General features: G+C 45.6%; 1 protein-coding gene across 1 annotated transcript in view; it reads right to left on the bottom strand.

The window, feature by feature from the left end:
* Nucleotides 1–20,184, bottom strand: part of kalrna (kalirin RhoGEF kinase a) — a 1,007,899-nt gene that overhangs the window by 568,504 nt on the left and 419,211 nt on the right. Inside the window, exon 4 of the mRNA XM_041200492.1 lies at nucleotides 14,091–14,283. Within this exon, the coding sequence (XP_041056426.1) occupies nucleotides 14,091–14,283 (193 nt within the window). The remainder of the gene's footprint in view (nucleotides 1–14,090; nucleotides 14,284–20,184) is intronic.

Below are 20,184 nucleotides of genomic sequence, written 5' to 3'. Positions count from 1 at the left end.
GCACTTCCATTCTCTATGACTCTCCAAATCTCTTGAGTTAAGTTCCGTCTCAAATGGTCTTATATGATGGGCGGAATTTTCCAAGCCTGCTGGCGGCAGGCGTGATAGGTGGCGTGTGCGGAAAATATGGCGCGACCTGCTTCATGACGGCATGAAGACAGGTTGTGATCATCCGCTCAGCCCGCCAACAACAGGCCGCATTTCCCACCATTGGTTGGCAGGGAGTTAATTGTAATACATTAGCATATAATTAAAAGGCCATCCCGCTAGGCTCTTGGAACTCTCCGTATTGTCCATCCATGTTGGTGGGAAAGTACGCCGATGTGTTTCACAACAGCATGCAGGTGATGTGCACTTGGCGGCCTTCACTTTGGGAGATCTGAGGTGAGTGAGCAGCAGCATTCATTATAGCTCGTCCATTCTTTACAGGCGTCGGGGTGCTGGAGGGTGGGGGCAACTGATGCCTGGCCCCGGAGGTGACTGCTGAGGGGGGAATGGTGCCCAGGGACAAGTACTGGCCAGCCTTGGAGGCGACTGCTGAGGTGGGGAATGTCCGGGGGCAAGTGCAGGCCAGCCACTGAGGCGACTGCTGAAGGTGGGGGGGTCAAGTGCTGCCCTGTCACCGTATCCCGTACACAGGAAATTGAGGTGGGGGGGGCAGGGTAAGCGAGGGGAGTGGCCACGCATTAGGGACACCTCTATAAACTGACCATGCCTCTGCAACTGAGACAGATAAGGCACAGCCACGGTGTTATGATTGGGGTCAGGCTCCTAGCCTGCCTGCCCATGCAAGCAACGTGGAGGCACCAAAGAGTCTCCAAGCACTCCATACCTTACCACCCACCACCCCCACCCCAGCCCCCCCTAGTCCCCCAGCACAGACTTTGGGTCCAACACCACTTTAATGGACTGCAGAGCAGTTGGACTGCACACGTTGTACAAGCTCCTCGCCAATGCTGGCCATGTAGCAGTCACTGCTGGAGCTGCTCACAGCCCCTTGCAATCTCAGCATCCCGGTTTGGACCAGTGTCCCCCATGTCGCAGGTTGACAGAGCAGCCATGCACAGCACTCATCTCTGGCCATCCGAGGGATGACCAGTACTCTCCGGGAAGCATTAAGGGACGATCACACAGGGCCAGGAAAGGTGCTAAGAACAGCTATGATAACTATGTCTCTCTCTCTCTTTCATGCTGCAGGTGGGCCATATCAGAATCATGGATCCTGGTAATCTAGCTGTATGCCTGAAGGCCTACAGAGACCGTAGAAGAAGGAGGAGAGACCGACTGAGGCACCTGCCTTTTATCTTGTGCAGTAAGGTTTCACATCTGAGTGACAAGAACACTGCTCATTAGAACAAGGAGCCACAGGTAGGGTGACATTCTTAGGAGTTTATTGACATTAGTGAACAGTATGTACAAGTGATCAACACCCAAGACCAGACTGTGCACATTTACCCTGCTGCTATGTCTTGGTGCTCTCCGGACATCCACAGCAGAGGTGGAGGCAGCCTGCTGGCTGTGACGCCCTGTCTGTGATGACTTTGGCCGGCGTCCTCTGGAGGGCTGAGACTTGGAGGGCCCTGGTCTGCACTCGGGGTCCTGCTGTGTGGCAGTGGCACCCTCCTCGGCCAGTGAAGCTGGATCTGTGCAGGTCACAGGAAGATAGGATTTGGAGGGGCTGGTCACTCCCAGAGTCACCTGGGTGGATAGCCCTGGAGCATGCACCTGCTGATCCTCCTCCCTATGGGTGCCCGAGTACCCCAGCTGACTCTGTGAGCAGAAGGGGTAACTGGAGTGAGATCGAGCTGCCCAGCATCCCTCTCATGTACATACTGTTAGAGGCCAACTATGGCATCAGCGGTGGAACAAAGCCCACCAGCAGTGCAGGAGTGATGTCCTGGACCAAGGTCTCCATGGCGGCCACCATCCTACCAATGTTGACCTCGGTGCATTGCAATGCCGGCGCTATTACCTCAGCCTGAGGACAGATGGACTCCTCCATTGTGCCTTGCAATCTGAAGAGTGCAGCGGACATCACTTCCTGTTGTTCCTTAGCTTGCCTTTTCAGCTCCAGCAGCTGTGATATGATCGAGTCCAGAGGCTCGTCATCTGACTCAGAGTCAGCAATGTTCTGGCCTCCAGCAATCCTCCGAGTACCGAGGACCTGGGAAGTCCCTGCCTCCGCCTGCTGTAGGTCAGAAAGCATGATGTGCTTACCAGATTGTGATTCCGAGGCTACTCTAAAGCTAGATCGCATCGAAGTATGTATCTCTGCGCTGGTGGAGGGTGTGGGTGAGCGTTATGACAGGATTTCAGGGAGGGTGCCTTCAGATTCCTCTTCAGAGACTTCTTTGGGGCTTGACTGGAGGCCCTGGGTCTTGGACTCTGTTGGCAGATGTGCCTGTGAAAGCAAGGGGAGATAATTAGTGCATGGCAGTGGCGTGTGAAAAAGGACACATCACTCATGGCATGGTTGTCTGATGGATGTTGCACTGCTGGATCCTCACTTGGTAGAGCAGTGCCGACCTCACCGTCAGCACAGGACCGGTCTCGGTCATCGCCGGCCAGCTGGATGGCTCTGTTTTCGAATTCTACTGAAGGTTAGGTCGGTAGTGCTTAACAAAGTGAGGATTCAGCAGTGCAACATCCATCAGACAGCCATGCTGTGAGCCAGTTTCTCTGTTCTGTAGTCCCCTGCCATGCACTAATTAGCTTTCCTGGCTTTTGCAGGTACATCTGGGAAGCAGCTGAGGAGGTCCATGATCCACGTCCTCGACTCAAGCCCCAAAGGCACCTTGGAAGAAGAATCTGATGACACCCTAATTGAAGACCCCACACAGCACTCACCCACACCCTTCAACAGCGCAGAGACATACACTTTGGTGGGGCCTAGCTGTAGAGTAGCCTCGAGTGAAACAATCTGGTGAGCACATAGCACTGTCTGATCCACAGCAGGTGGTAGCAGGGACTTCCCAGGTTTCCGGCCCTCGGAGGGCTGCTAGAGGCCAGAAATCTGCTGACTTTGAGTCGGGTGACGAGCCTCTGGACTCGGTCATAATTCAGTTGCTGGAGCTGCAAAGGCAAGCTCAGGAACATCAGGAAGGCATTTCCACTGCACCCTCCAGATTGCAAGGCATGATGGAGGAGTCCATCTGCCTTCAGTCTGAGGTGATAGCACTGGCATACCAAAGCACCAAGGTCAACACTGGTAGGATGGCGGCTGCCATGGAGGCCTTGATCCAGGACATAAGTCCTGCACTGCTGCGCAGTCTGAACTCCATCTCTAACGCCAAAGTTGGCCTCCAACAGTGCCAACAGGAGATGGGTGCAGGGCAGCTTTATCTCACTCCAGCTTCCCCTTCTCCTCAAAGAGTCAGCTAGGGGCCTTCGGGCACCCAAAGGGAGGAGGGTCAGTAGGTGCACACCCTGGGGCCATCTACCCAGGTGACTCAGAGAATGTCCTGTCATCTGAATGCCCTCTTCCAGCTCCACAGGCTAAGGAGGGAGCCACTGCCACACAGCTGGACACCGAAAGCAGGCTGCGTCCCTCCAGGTCTCAGCCCTCCAGCCACCAAGGTCATCACAGGCATGGCATAGCAGTCAGCAGGCTGCCTCCACCTCTGCTGTGGATGTCGGTGGTTAGGAAGGTTAAGAAGATGTAACTCTTTCGAGTACAAACACATTTCCATCTGTTCCTATTCAGATGAAATTACATTGTTTCATAATTTGTCATGATGAGATTTGAACTCTTGATCTTGGGGTTACAAGCCCAGTACCATAACCACTTGGCTATTTAGGCCTAGACACGGGTGCTAATCACTTGGACATGATGTTCACTATTGTAAATAAATTCTCAAGGATGTCTCCTTGCCTGTGGTTCCTTGTTATGATGAGCAGTATCGTTTTAACTCAGATGGGAAACCTTGGTTCTTGCACAAGATAAAAGCAGGTGTCTCAGTCCAGCACCTCTTTCCTGTGTAGTGTGCAAGGTTCAGACCAAAGTGATGGCCCGGCTTCACACTCACATTAGTGATGCCTGCACCTCAATGGTACTTGTTATTTCTGTCAGAAAGTCATTGTCAGACATTATAGAGTCCCATCATTCTCTGTGTGCTCTCAGCACCTTTGAGGTGGGGCTGCCCCCCCCCCCCCCACCCCGCAATGTCTTCAGCATCTGTGACTGGTGAAGCTGTGCTCCTTAAGGGAACATGTGCTGAAGGCTGACAAAGGGTCCGATGCATTTAAAGTTTCACGGCTGCATCTCCATGAAATTACCCTGATCACAGCGCGCAAGCAAGCTGTCCTCAGCCAGACAGGAGTCAGATATTTATGAAGATCTATGGCATGTCCTCACTGCAGGTCATCATCATCCTCCTGGGATCCAGCGGCCATTAGGCCCTCCCTCTGTATCCATGACATGAGCCTGAGCACTGAGGGTATGTACGCTGCTATCAGGCAAACAGGAGTCAAACATTCACAGATGCAAGGTAACGTTGTCAGAACTGTCCTCACTGCATCTCTTCATCATCAACCACGCACCTTGCGGCTATGAGGGCCTGGTCTGGTCAGTGCGATGGCTTCATCTCCAGCATCCTTGCCTTCAAGGACCTCATCACAGTCACCCCCTTCGATGTCATCCTCATGATACATGCAGCTCCTTCATCTCCTCATCAGCCAGGTCCACTTTCCTTTGCAGCGCCAGGTTGTGGAGTGCGCAGCAAATGATGATAATGCGCTACACCCTCTGGGGACTGTATTGCAGTGTTCCACCAGATCTGTTGAAGCACCGGAACCTATTTTTCAAAATGCCTATTGTTTTCTCCACCAAAGTCCAGGTTGCAGCATGAGCCTCATTGTGCCATCGCTCTGCTGCACGGGCATCATCAGCCATGTCCTCTGTGGGTAGATCTATGGAGTGTCCTCACTGCAGGTCGTCATCATCCTCCTGTGATCTAGCGACTATTAGAGCCTCCCTGTGTATCCATTACATGAACCTGAGCACTGAGGGTATGTACGCTGTCATCAGTACAGAAGGTGATCATCACCTCTCTGAACCCTGGGAGATGTCAGGGATCTGAGACCTGCTAAGGATGTAGGAGTCATGGACGGTCCCTGAGAATCATACACAGACCTGCAGGATGTGTTTGTGGTGGTCGCAACACCGGCTGAACATTCAGTGAGTGGAAGCCCTTGTGGTTGACTTGGTTGATTTCTTGTTGCCACGGAGATCTAAGCACCATGTGAGTGCAGCCGATGGCACCCTGCACCTGTGGGAAACCTGAGATCTGCGCAAATCCCAGCACTCTTGCTTCCTCACTTTCCCTATCCCGGGCGAAATATACAAAGTTCTGTGCCTTCGTGAAGATGGTGTCCGTGACCTCCTGGATACACTTGTGCATTGAGCTTGCGAAATCCTGCACAGGTCACCTATGGAGCCCTGAAAGGAGCCACTAGTGTAAAAATTGAGAGCCACAGTCACTTTCATGGCACTGGCAGTGAATGCCCTCCATATTCTCATGGCTCCAAATCCTGCAGTAGGTGTCATATGTGACTGACCAGTTTCCTGGACATGAGCAGTTTTCAGTGACACTGGTTCTCAGTCATCTGAAGGAATGAAAGGCGCCATCTATAGACCCTGGATCTAGCGAGACGTCGACAAGCAATGGCTCGCTGTGGATCTTCAACTACATGCGTAGCAGGCCCTGCCGCCCTTTCATCTTGAGGGAGATGCTCCTCCCTTTGCCCAGCCAGGCACCTCTGCCGCTCTCTTCTTCTTCTTCTCTGGTGTCTGTAAGCCATGCAGCATACCGCTAAGTCACTAGGCTCCTTGATCCTGAAGTTCTCCTCCTGCAGGATCAAAGCGAGAGGCTCATTGATTAGCAAATCTGTCCTAAGACCTTGTCTTGGTTAAGTTTGCAGGAAAGTGCTGGCCACCATTGGACAGCCACTGTATAGTGCTCTGTATGGCTGCTCGAGACCCCACTCACTTCCGCCCCATTCCACTTGACCGATTGGTAGCAGCTTTGGCCATTGGTCTGCATGTTGTGCTCTCAGCTCAGGTACAGGCATTCTCCTAACCTGCACTGCAAGGCTGTGCTGTTAGCTTGAAGAATAATGGATACTGGTCCAAAGCTTATTAAAGACATTGCAAGGGGCTGTGAGTGCCTCCGCCACCGACGGCACCATGACCACCTTTTTGCAAGGGGATTGTATTACTTGCCCAGTCAGCCAATTGCTCTGCTGCCTCTTAAAAATTAATTTGCATTCTGTGCCTGAGGAGTGAAAAGTTCTGGATCATTTGGTGGCACTTTCATGTTTCTGCATTGCTTGAGTGGGCAGAAAAGCTTCAGAGGCCCAACTCCAAGCATGTCAGTGGAGCTGCAGCTGAACAGTCTCAGCTGCAGAAGAATGTTCACTTTTGTCAAGCTTTCCCGCTTCCCTCACCCTCCCCTAAAATCACCCCACACCGGCATGTACTTGAGTCTTTCCTTCAGTCTGTCTGTGCTGCCTTGCCCCCGACCCCCACCCCTCCCCACCCACTCCAGTCTGACCCACACTAGAGCCCTTGCCCTGGCACCACACTAAAAGCCAGTCCGGAAGAAGCAACTTGTCTGCGCACATCACAAATGCGCAGCATCTCATCCTTGATTTCCTATGGGCATTGCGCACAAGCGCTGCGCAATGTTGTGTGCACTCACCTCCAAGTTCCCCTCGAAGTTCAGGTTGCCAGGTGCATGCCTTTTAAAGGCAGTCGTGAAGCACGCCGTTCTGAAGTCATGCTGACATGGAGGGATGATTCCAGCCAGCAGGGCTTATGATTAGCTACAAATGTAGTAAAATGTCATTCCCGGGATCTGGAAATACAGCCCGCCATTTCCAGGTGAAGCAGATGATCACAAATTGGTTTCACAACAGCGTAAAACTGATTTTTGGCCTTCTCGTCATATTGTTGGCCTTGACTCCCAGTGCCAATGGGGCCATAAAATTCCGGCCCAAGTTCCGTCCCTATTCATTACACTGTGATCTTGTCTATAATAACCATTTTGTCTTTACTAAGTATTATTGAAAAAAGATTAAATCTAGTTGCCAGGTCAACAAAATGTAGAACTAAAATACTTCTGTCTTTATCCCACACTTCAGATCCACAGCAATTACTTTGTTAAAGTCACAGACCAATGGAAGACTTACAGTAGGATATGGCAGCATTCTCAGACACTTATTTACATATTTCTCTATTAGCCTTGTGTACTCCTCAGCAACCACATCTGCATCCTTTCGCAGGATTTTTTAAGATTTGTCAAGTAGGGCAAGCAAATTGTCTATGTAACTTTAAGAAAATCTGCTGCTTTTATCTCTGATTCTTATCACCTGATGCATTTAATTCTTGTCCAACACCCTGATTGGAAACATAAGGTTTTGCTAAGGAGTTACAATAAATAATGTCCTGACCAGGTAAACTGCATCTTCACTGACTTTACAAAAATAATTGCTTTTTCATGCCCCATGTCAAGTTTCATTTATTCCTTTTTCATAGAAGGTATACTCAGCAGCATATCTATCTCACTAGAGAATACTTCAACATTTATAAAGTGGCTTAATCGAGTTATTTTATGTGGAATTATAACTCTCTTATAATAGACTTGGATTGTTTCTGTTGGAGCAGAGAAGACTGAGGGGCGACCTGATCGAAGTGTATAAGATTATGAGGGGCATGGACAGGGTGGATAGGGAGCAGCTGCTCCCCTTAGTTGAATAGTCAATCACGAGGGAACACAAGTTCAAGGTAAGGGGCAGAAAGTTTAGGGGGTATGTGAGGAAAAAACTTTTTTACCCAGAGGGTGGTGATGGTGTGGAACGTGCTGCCTGGGAGGGTGGTGGAGGTGGGTTGCCTCACATCCTTTAAAAAGTACCTGGATGAGCACTTGGCATGTCATAACATTCAAAGCTATGGGCCAAGTGCTGGTAAATTGGATTAGGTAGGTAGGTAGGTCAGGTGTTTCTCGTGTCGGTGCAGACTCAATGGGCCGAAGGGCCTCTTCTGCGCTGTGTGATTCTGTGATTCTTTAATGACTTCAATATGTTTTCATCACCAATTTTAAAGCAAGTACTACTTGCATATTCCTTAATATTGTATTGTTCCTCACTATTTAATGAATCAAAGGTAATATTTCAAACTACCTGGTCTGACAGCATCTGCGGAGAGTAATACAGTTGACATTTTGAGTCCATATGACCCTTCATCAGAACCAGTATTTTTGTTTTTGTTCTAGATTTCCAGCATCTGCAGTATTTTTCTTTTATTTCAAACTACATGCTGTCAAAGTGCAAGCATTATCTTGCACTGCACAGTTAAAGGAATCCAGTGCTGATACATTCATCATGGGACTAAAATTCCTTGTAACCAGTATAACTTGTATGGATTCATCATTATTTTCAACCTCTTCCTCAAAATTCTCTATGTTATGTGTCATTTTGAGGACCCTGCCTCTATGCTTTGAGCAGTTCATTACATAAAGGCACTTTAAGTCATAACTGAAATACCTTTGGATTCATTTACCCATTAATGCTGATCCAATTCTGCCTTTTGCTGTAAAAGCCAGATTTGCTGAAGATGCTTTTATCCCCATCCTGCCTCCTTTAACGCTTCTATTGTATTAACAACTGCATCCAGTATTCACATCGTTTCAAAATCTAGTAATCGTCGAGTCCTCTGTTCTTTGTGTCATTGAAGAATAAGAACATATTAAATGGGACAGGAATAGGCCATTCATCACCTTGAGCTTGCTCCACCATTCAATTAGATCATGGCTGATCTGATTGTGGCCTTAGCTCCACTTTCCTGCCTGCCCCTCATAATCCTTGACTCCCTTGCCAGTCAAAAATCTGTCCAACTCAGCCTTGAAAATTTCAACGACCTAGCCTCCACTGCTCTGTGTGGAAGAGAATTCCAAACACTAATGACACTCAAGGAGAAGACATTTCTCTTTATCTCCAGCTTAAATGCAAGACCCCTTATTTTGAAACTGTGACCCCTAGTTCTAGATTCCCCCATCAGGGGAAACATCCCCTCAGCATCTACTTTGTCAAGCCTCCTCAGAATCTTATACGCTTCAATAAGGTTACTTCTTATTCTTCCAAACTCCAATGAATATAGGCCCAACCTCCAATCTTTCCTCATGAGAACAATCCTCATCTCCGGAATCAGCCTAGCGAACCTTCACTGATCAGCTTCCAATGCAAGTGTATCCTCCGTAAGGTAATCAAAACTCTACACTGTAGTCTAATGGGCATAGATCTGGCAAATGGAGTATAATGTGAGCAAATGTGAAATTGTCCATTTTGGCAGGAGGAATAAAAAAGGAGCTTATCCAAATGGTGAGAGATTGCAGAGTTCTGAGACTCAGAGGGATCTGGGTGTCATAGTGCATGAATCACTGAGGCTAGTTTGCAGGTACAGCAAGTAATTAGGAAAGCTAATAGAATGGTATCATTTATTGTGAAGGGAATTGATTACAAAAGTAGGGAGGTGATGCTTCAGTTGTACACGGCACTGGTGAAACCACATCTGGAGTACTGTGTATAGTACTGGTCTCCTTATTTAAGCAAAGGTGTTAACGTGTTAGAAGCAATTCAGAGAAGGTTCATTAGACTAATACCAGGAATGGGTGGGTTGTCTTATGAAGAAAGGTGGTCAGGTTAGTCTTGTATCCACTGGAGTTTAGAAGAGTAAGAGTCGACTCGATCGAAACCTTTAAGATCCTGAGGGGTCTTGACAGGGTGGATGTGGAGAGGATGTTTCCTCTTGTGGGAGAATCTAGAGCTAGGGGGTCACTGTTTAAAAATAAGGAGTCGCTTATTTAAGACAGAGATGACAAGAAATGTTTTTCTCAGAGGGTTGTGAGTCTTTGGAACGTTCTTAAAAGACAGTGGAAGCTAAGCCTTTGAATATTTTTAAGGCAGGTCTAGATAGATTTTTAATTAACAAAGGGGTGAAAGGTTGAGGTTACAACCAGAATGTGGGGTTGAGGTTACAACCAGATCAGCCATGATCTTATTAAATGGCGGAGCAGGCTTGAGGGGCCGAGTAGTCTACTCCTGCTCCTAACTCGGATGTTGGCTCACCAATGCGCTGTACAGTTGTAGCAAGTCTTCCCTACTTTTATACTCTATATTCCTTGCAATAAAAGCCAACATCCCACGTGCCTTCCTAATTACTCGCTGTATCTGTATGCTAACTTGCTGTGATCCTGTACTGCAGCATTCTACAATCACTCTCTATTTAAATAATATTCTGCTTTTCTATTCTCCCTGCCAAAGTGGACAACCTCACATTTTCCCACATTTTATTCCATCTGCCAAATTTTTGTCCACACACTTGATCTATCGATTACATCCCTTTGTAGACTCGTATCCTCCTCACGCTTGCTTTTCTAACTATCTTTTTATCATCAGTAAATTTGGCTACATTACAGTCTGTCCCTTCACCAAGTCATTAATATAAATTATAAATAGTTTAGACCCCAGTACTGATCCCTGTGAGACTCGACTAGTTACAGTTTGCCTACCTGAAAATGACCCATTTACCCCAACTCGCTATTTCCTGTTTGTTAACTAGCCCTCTATCCATTCTAATATGTCATCCCCAATATCATAAACTCTTAACTTGTGTAGTAACCTTTTATGTGGTACCTTACTGAATGCCTTTGGGAAATCAAAATACATGACATCTACAGGTTCTTCATTATCCACCCTGCTTGTTACATCCTCAGAGAACTCTAATAAAATTGTCAAACACGATTTACCTTTCAAAAAAAACTATGCTGACTCTGCCTGATTGTATCATGGATTCTTGTATTTTTCCAATGACAGACATTAGGCTAACTGATCTGTAATTGCCTGCTTACTGTGTCCCTCCTTTCTTGAATAAAGGTGTTACATTTGCGGCTTTCCAATTTGCTGGGACCTTGTCAGAGTGTAGGGAATTTTGGAAGATTACACCCAATGCTTCCACTATCTCTGCAGCCATTTGTTTTAAGACCTCAGGATGCAGGCCATCAAATCCAGTGGACTTTTCAACCTTAAGTCCCTATAGCTTTCCCATTTTTTTTCTCCAGTAATAGTTTGTTTTAAGTTCCAAGAAGACTGAAGGATATTTTTCTCCAGGAATTCTTTCAAGGCAGCAGACATCTGATCCAACAGGGTTTCCCTTTCCAAGAACCAAACACCAGTTAGAAACAGAAGTTGATCCACTTGAGCACAATCCAGTAAATTAAAGCTGAATTTCAGCAATCTTTTATAAAATCTATTAAAGTCCATGATATATTATTATTTTTTTAAAATTTGACTATGCCTCAAACACATTTAACAGATTATCTTTCCTGTAAATTTCATCCAAGAACTCTAACAGAAGGTCCAAACCTTCATTTCTATCCAACTGATGCACATCCGGCTCACAAAATGCTTTGATTCTAATTTTATTTCTTGTAAGAAGCAACAATGCCAAGGGCCAACACCTTGCTTCCTTTTTGGTCGCAATGTAACCGGTGTCCAGGGAAATCATGTTTAACCAACTTATTAGAGCTCTTTGAAGGAGTAACATGTGCAGTGGATAGAGGGGAGCCTGTACACATACTGTACTTGGATTTCCAGAAAGCATTTGATAAGGTGCCACATCAAAGGTTATTGTGGAAAATGAAAGCTCATAGTGTAGGGGGTAATATATTAGCATGGATAGAAGATTGGCTGGCTAGCAGAAAACAGAAACTATGCATAAATGGGTTTTTCTCTGACTGGCAGGATGTGATGAATGGAGTTCCGCTGGGGCCTCAGCTTTTTACAATTTACACCAATGACTTAGATGAGGGGAGTGAAGAGATGGTAGCTAAAATTGCAGATGACACAAAGATAGGTAGGAAAGTATCTTGTGAAGAGGAGATAATGAGTTTATAGACAGATATAGATAAGTTCAGTGAGTGGGGAAAAAATCTGGCAGATGGGATATAATGTGGGAAAATGCGAACTTGTTCACTTTGGCAGGAAGAATAAAAAAACAGAGAACAACTGTAGAATTCAGAGGGATCTAGGTGTTCTCGTGTATGACAAAAGTTAGTATGCAGGTACAGTATGGGATCAAGAAGGCTAATGGAATGCTATACTTTATTATGAGAGGAACTGAAAATAAAAGTAAAGATGTTATGCTTCAGTTATACAGGGCATTGGTGAGACTGCATCTCGAAAACTGTGTGCTGTTTTGGTCTCCTTATTTAGGGAAGGATGTAAATGCATTGGAGGCGGTTCATAGAAGGTTTATTAGATTGATACCTGGAATGAGCGAGTTGTCTTATGAGAATAGGCTGGACAGGCTGGGCTCGTTCCCACTAGAGCTTAGAAGAGTGAGGGGTGACTTGATTGAAGTATATAAGATCCTGAATGGTCTTGATAAGATGGATGTGGAAAGGATGTTTCCTCTTGTGAGTGAGTCCAGAACTAGGGGGCACTGTTTTAAAATTAGGGGTCGCCTTTATAGGACAAAGACAAGGAGAAACGTTTCTCGCAGAGGGTTGTGTGATTTGGAACTCTGTGCCTCAGAAGGCGGTGGAGGCAGGGTCACTGACTATTTTTAAGGCAGAGGTAGATGGATTCTTGTAATGCAAGGAAATCAAAGGTTATCGGGGTAGATGGGAATGTGGAACTCGAAACAAAATTAGTCATAATCTTATTGAATGGCAGAGCAGGCCTGAGGGCCTACTTCTGCTCCTATTTCGCATGTTCCTATGTCCACATATCCACTTCATTTGTTCCACTGTTCATATGGTTCAGGCTCTGAGAATATCGGATAGTAATCATAGCCTGACAATTTATATTGCTTTCTTCCATTTTCACAATTGCTACCAGAAATTGTAGTTTTCTGTCTGAATTATTTTTCTTAGCTTCCAAACTTCACCTTCAGCAACCATTCTCTGCTGCCATGTTCTATTTCAGAAAGCCAGGTGGTGAAGGATAGATAGAAAGATAGACCTGGAGCCAATCTTTACACATTTTAGTTACAGATTACATATTACAGGCATGCAACCACAAACCCAATATGCACAGTTTTAATCTGTATCTTTTTATTTATATTCGTTCCTGGGATGTAAGCATCGCTAGCTGCATTTATTGTCTATCCCTAATTGCCCTTGTTCAGAGGGCATTTTAAGATTCAACCACATTGCTGTGGGTCTGGAGTCACAGGACAGAGATGAGGAGAAATGGCTCTCTGAGGGTTGTGTGACTTTTGAACTCTGTGCCTCAGAAGGCACAGCAATCAGCAATGGTTTCATGGTCATCATTAGACTTTTAATTCCAGATTTTTATTGAATTCAAATTTCACCATTTGCCATGGTAAGATTCGAGTCCTGGTCTCCAGAGCATTACCACAATACCACAATGCCACCACCTCCCTGCATACAGTCATACAGTTAAACATAATAAATATACAATACACAGTGATTATGCAATGTGTAGATTGGCCACTACATTTCCCAACATTACAACAGTGAACGCAGCCCTAACTTTAACTCAGGCGTGTCTTGAGCAGGTGGATAATAATGTGAATAAGAATCTCACCTGCAGCTCTGGAAATAAAGCCTGGCCTATTTTATCTCCTGGGCAGCATTTATTCCACCAGCTCACTTCCTGCTAGGAACAATCTGAAACTAAGTTTGGGTCTCCTCTAGCCCCAATTGCTCTATCCATTGTTTCACCTGGTAGGACAATATGGTAGCTTCTTACTTAGACAGTGCAGGTAAAATTGACATAGGATGCCAGTGTTCAAGGTTCTCAGACCTGAGGGAAGAGTCATTACCACTCTTCATTATTTTAAACACTGCAATAGGCGTTCCTACCGCTCCTATTATCAATTACCCCACGCGTTCTGAAGTCCATTCTGAAGTCTTTATCTGCCCATGGCCTGCCTCAATCATTTAGTTCCTCCCTCCTTTTTAACATAATATTCTTTTTACATTGCCATTTTTGTTGCAAATATAAACAACAATAATCAACGGTTTAATTATTTATTTTCTAGAGCATTTAATTTCAAATGTATTGCTTACCTCAAATATAAATTTTGAACTCCCAAAGTTGGTTTTTTGCTTCTGCCAGAAGTTATCTGGTTTGATAATCAGTGCAACATGAATATCAGCAGGGAAAGACTCCTGAAGAGTTTTAAGTAGAGGTTTGATCAAATCCCACTTGGAGCCTCTCATGTCGATGATAACAGTGAATCCTCTTTTACTCACATCTTCACTGTTAAAATATAAAAAGGTCATTACTGAAATGATAGATGTACATATATATGTATATATATATATCTGAAATTATTCAGCCAACATTGAAGTATATGGATTGGCGCAGTTCAATGTTTCCTCCTCAAATGGAAGCACATTCACACACCATACACTTTTTGACAGCATTATATTGTATATTAATATATTACATAATATATATTATATATACACATATATACATTTGTGTGGTTTTGTACAGGCATATAAATATTTAAATACTTAATGTATAAAAGACAAATAGAATGATAAATTACATTGGCCCCAATAGTGTACCACACTCGAAGGGTGTGTGGGCTGGAAATGGGGCCCAAATACTCTATACCCAATTACTAGACTAGAAAATAATTAAGAATGAGGAAGGTCATTTGGAACATCTGATACACCCCTTCACAATAACCCTAAAATTCACTCATTGTAACACTCACTTGGTTCTTAAATGATTCCTGGATTTTTGCTCCAATGTTTTATTTGGTAATGCACTTCAAAGATTTATCACTCTTTGTGTGAAGAAAATCTTTCTGATATCACTTCTAACTTTACCTCTTCCTAGTTTGAACAACTCCACTTCATAGTTCCAAAGTTTTAAGCCACCTTGGTGGTGGTCAGACCCTTATTACCAAGTCCCATTTTGATCTTTCCCTTTAACTCCTCTGGCACCTTCACCTGCTTCAAGCAGCTCATCTTATTCCACCATGCCTCTGCTTAAATATCATCATTGACTACCACCCCACTAAGCTCCACCCCAAGTTTCTTCTAAAGACATGGCTTCTTTTGTTTCCTTAGTTGTTATATTGAGCTGCTCCTCATACTTACTGATCCTGAATCTCTACTTCTCTCCCACACCACCCCTGGCTGGAACACATCAAGCATTATTGGGCATCACTGTCCTATTCCAAAACCACGCATTATTCCAGGATCGTCTTAAAAACCAAAGAAAACTGCCAGCTTCTTTTCACTGGTCCAAACAGTCTCCTAAAGACTCTCTCTCCTGCCCCCTCTACAATAAAAAAGTGAGAGACTCATGGGTTTCTTTTTCATTAAGGTTCAGATTATCCATTTGTGAGTTTTTCTTGCAGCTTTCTCCCAGCAATTGTCCGTGACCTGTCTTATCTTCCACACATTTGAATAGCTATCCCAAAAGTTCAGCTTCTGACTCTGCCTCCTCTTTTGTTCTCTCGATGTCCAGGACTTTCTGAAGAGTGAAATTGTGGATGACACAGCAAGCTACCATAATTTGCAAGACAATATTGGGAGCATACTGAAAAAGCCCCCAGGCCAATAGTATATTCAAGCTTAATTTGCATGTGGATCTGAGATCTTTTGTAGTATTGCTGAGCTTCATTGGGGATTCTTTGCAATGGCTGGAAACTACAGTAGTATTGGATATTCCTTTTTTCCGAAAAGCTAGTTTACTCCTTGATTTTCAAAGAGTGTTGGGACACTGGATTGCCTAAGGATAAATGAGACTGTAGTATATGGCAGAGCTCCATTATTGATTCTCTGGTAAACCCATGGTTGTAAAGATTGTGAATTTACAATCTTTTCTCGGTTCCATGAGTAATAGTAGGTACAGACACTCTGGGAAGAAATTTCACTGTCCGTTGGCATTGTGCGTCATGGTGGGCATGAGCAGGCAAAATGGTGGGAAGGCCAAAAATCAGTTTCACGGTGTTGTGAAACCCGTTTGCAATCATCCACTCTGCCGGTCAATGGTGGGCCACCTTTCCTGCTGTCGGATGTCGGGAACTTCATTTTAATACTTCTGCGTATCACTAAATGACCAGCTCGCTGGAATCATCTCCCCAAGATGGATTATCCTGGCACATCAGTGTGTTTCACAACTGCACCTGGCGAGCTGCACTTCGCTCAGGACTTTGAGGTTTGTTTGCCTACCTTGCTTCGGGCAGTACCCATGGTCATCAGCATCACACTTTGCAGGTAGCATCAGATCACTTTTAGAGGGGCTCATGGGCAGGTCTCTACCTACCAGACCAGCTGTAAGGCAGGGGTGGCTTTTCAATGGCTGCAGGGCTATGGTTTGCTTGAGAAAGGGGATAAGTGGCCTCAGGCTAGGGAAGAGGCTGCAGGGCTTTACTGGGGAAGAGGGGTACCCCAGGGTGTATGTGGGGACACATGAGGAGGCAATCTCCAGGGGAAATGAGGCCAGATGGAGATGTGAGGGTCTTTGTGAGCAATTGAGTAGTGATGTCCCTTGAACTGGCAGTGAGTGGGATGCCAGTGAATGTGTGATGGGGTTGTGAGTGTGAGAGTTTGGAGAGATGAGATGGTTGCCTTGCCCTGGCAACATGAATGAGATCATTCATTCTCTTTCTATACTGGATAGCAAACCTCTTCTGTGCAGTGTTGGTACTGACCACCACTGCCACCGCCTCCCAAGCCGGAGTGGTGACACTGATGGACAGCCTGCAGCCAGAGGGGGGATAGAGGACATCACGGTGGGCTCCAACGGTGTCCATAAGGCGTCCCATGGATGCATCAATGAATCTGAGAGCTGCGGTCTTGTTGCCTTTCCGGGCCATCTCTTCTGTGGAGCAGTCCTGGGCTAGAAGAACTGAAAGGTGTGCGTGTGGCTGCACTTTAAATATGGCGAGGTGATGGTGTGGTAGGCAAATCGGAGGCTGCTCTCCAGCAAAACAGCACGTTTCCTGGAAATGTATGATTAATGAGGCAGGATTGGGATGATACAGTGTGAAAACCTGCCATTGAGGCCAACGTGTAAAACGTCCTTTTTCTTGCCCACTACTGCACTTAGTGTAATGTTTTTAAAAATTCACTTTGATGGGGTACGGGCGTCGCTGGCTAGGCCAGCATTTATTGCCCATCCCTAATTGCCCTTGAGAAGGCGGTGCTGAGCTACCTTCCTGAGCCGCTGCAGTCTGCTCTTGTAGCCAATCTGGGACAATTCCTCCCTCTGTCTTGGATGGAAGTAAATTTTCCTTGCAATCCTATGTTCATCGCTTCCAAAAGAAAAACAAGGAAACTGAACTAGACCAGCCATATAAATACTGTGGCTGCAAGAGCAGGTCAAAGGCTGGGATTTCTCTGAAGAGTAACTTGCCTCCTGACTCCCCAAAGCCTATCCACCATCTACAAAGCATAGGTCAGGAGTGTGATGGAATACCCTCACTTGCCTGGATGATTGCAGCTCCAATAACACTCAAAGAGCTTTACATCATCCAGGACAAAGCACCCCATCCACCACCTTAAACATTTACTCCCTCCACCATTGGTACACAGTGGCAGCAGTGTGTACCATCTACAAGATGCACTGCAGCAACTCATCTCAAGGCTCCTAGACAGCACCTTCCAAATCTGCGACCTCTACCACCTCCAAGCACAAGGGCAGCAGATGAATAGGAACACCACCACCTGGAAGTTCCCCTCCAAGCCAGACACCATCCCCACTTGGAACTATATTGTGTTCCTTCATTGTCGCTGGGTCAAAATCCTGGAATTCCCTCCAAAACAACACTGTGGGTGTACCTGCACCACATGGACTGCAGCAGTTCAAGAAGGTGGCTCACCACCACCTTCTCAAGGATAATTAGGGATGGGAAATAAAAATGCTGACCTAGCCTGCTATGACCACGTCCTGTGACAGAGTAAAAAGGAAAAATGGATTGCTGCAGAGTGAAAGCAGATGCTGCCAAGATCAGAATGATCCATTGAGTATGGTGGCACATCAGCTGGACATTGAGGGAATGACTGTTCTGGTACATCTAGTGTACACATGTGGAGCCTGCAAGATAATGTCTGTGCAGGTCAATGGTATCCTGCACCATGAGAAAGCCTGCAATCCTCAAAAGCCACGTGTTAGTTCCACCTGCTTCTCTCTAACCACAGAGAATGAAATGTGTTTAGCTCCTTTGGAATACAGAGAAAAATTCTATTTGTAGATAATGATCTATTTTTGAAATACATTTGTAGTTAACATTTTATATTCTTATGAATACACATTGATTTTCAGTGCAGTGATCTCCCTCATGCAATAGCCAACAGCAAATTGGGAGATGCTGTAAATATCACCTACTCCAGCCTGGAAGGAGCCCGACACATAAAAGTTAATAGTCACAATCACTATCACAGCCACCGACAATCTGGTCCTTCCTCCCCTGAGGCTGCAATTGTGGCTGCTGCAGGTGGCTGATGAAGCAGAGATGACTGACTTACATTTCTCTTTGAGGCTGAGATAGGAAAACTGTTCCACGAACACCTTTGGAGGATATGGCCTCCTGCGGAGGGCCCTTCTCCCCCTCCTCTTCCCTCTTCCAGCAGTTTGTCTTGCTCTTTTTGCCTCTGCTTATCTTGCCTGTCATCCTCTAGACAAAAGGGGATGCAAACAACTGAACCCATGTGTGGGAGCAGAGCATTTTTATTCAGATCCCTTTAAGTCAAGACCAAGGCCTTTAGCATGTGCCATGCCACTCTCTGTAGACTTCAGCAACTTTAAATAACAGTACAAGCCACTAAACACTTCTATTAACTCAGCAACAGGCGGCAGAGATCAATCAGCAACTAGTTGATGATCCTTTTAAATAGTACCGATGAGGATTCTTCCTGCTGCTGAACGTGTGCTCAGCTGTGCGAGGTTAAGATAGTGTGTTAGCTGGTGTGCTGAGCCCTAAAATAACATAGCCACTGTCAAACTAACATTATACACTGATTGAGGTCACATTCTTCCGACCCAGCATATTTCTGGCACTGCCACCCCGCACTGCACCAACACCCTACCCAAAATGGTGTTCAGTGCAGCCCATGCTAAGAAGTATATGCAGACTTTAGTTTGGAACAAGAACAGCGACTGTTGCACTGAGAAAATGGACAATATGCACTGAAGTTGGTCTTGATTCTAAAATTGTTAATGCACCAATCTTATGACAGAAACAGTGAAAATTAAAAACTCTTGATTACATAATGGATAAGCTGCTAAAAATGTAGCTTTTAATATGATAGATTTGCCTCGGCATAACTTTCAAGCTTATCCTACACGAAGATTAATTTTCTTCAGTACACTACTGTGAAGTGTACATCAGATTACTGGCCTTTTTGTGCATGGTCTGTATAATGCTTTGTAAGTTTGAAAGCTGGTAAAAGTTGAGCAGTATTTGATGCCATCTTGGGGTACCTCTCAGGTGCTTCTGATGGGGCCAACCTCTCCTCTGCCCCTCTGCCATTGGCACAGATACTTTCCGCATTGATGGATGGACCTCCTGCCAATGTGCAGGAGACACACACAGCCCTGGGGCCCTCATGGCCTCAAGCAACCAGTGGATGGCTGCCGAAGTCATTGCAGACAAGGGGGCATAAGGGACAGCAACCTATCTCCACTTCAGCTGGGAGAGAGGGAGGGAACACTATGCTGGAAAAGAATCAAGAAAACCCCACAGTTGACACACTTCGATACACATGGGTGAGTTTCTAATTTGTTTTATTTGCAAATGTTGCTAAGATTCTGTGTAAATAAATGATGTCTTTCTTGAACATCCACTAAAAGATCACTGGTTTATTCACTGTGTGTGAGAATGCATTGAGGTGGATTCCATTGATGGTCCTATTTGAATGTGTATTCATGTGCACCACAATGTGCGACATGGTTTGGATGTTTGTGATTGTCAAAGATGGCAAGCTGGTTTTCTTGTGATGAACTCAGGCTAAGGAGATGAGGTGTTTGGATAGACTGAACTATTGGAATCTTCACAGGATTAAAGTCTCCCTTGTCTCACACCCATCCAGATGCTCCCTGACAGCACATCCAGCTGTGGTGACTCATCCTTCTTTCCTTCTATCTCATCAGAGGAATGCATGGTCTTCCTTGGCTCATCCTCTGGAAGGGGATCCC

Source organism: Carcharodon carcharias, chromosome 12, assembly GCF_017639515.1.
Source record: "Carcharodon carcharias isolate sCarCar2 chromosome 12, sCarCar2.pri, whole genome shotgun sequence".
In the NCBI taxonomy this organism is placed as follows: Eukaryota; Metazoa; Chordata; class Chondrichthyes; order Lamniformes; family Lamnidae; genus Carcharodon; species Carcharodon carcharias.
This window is presented reverse-complemented; position numbering and strand designations above follow the sequence as displayed.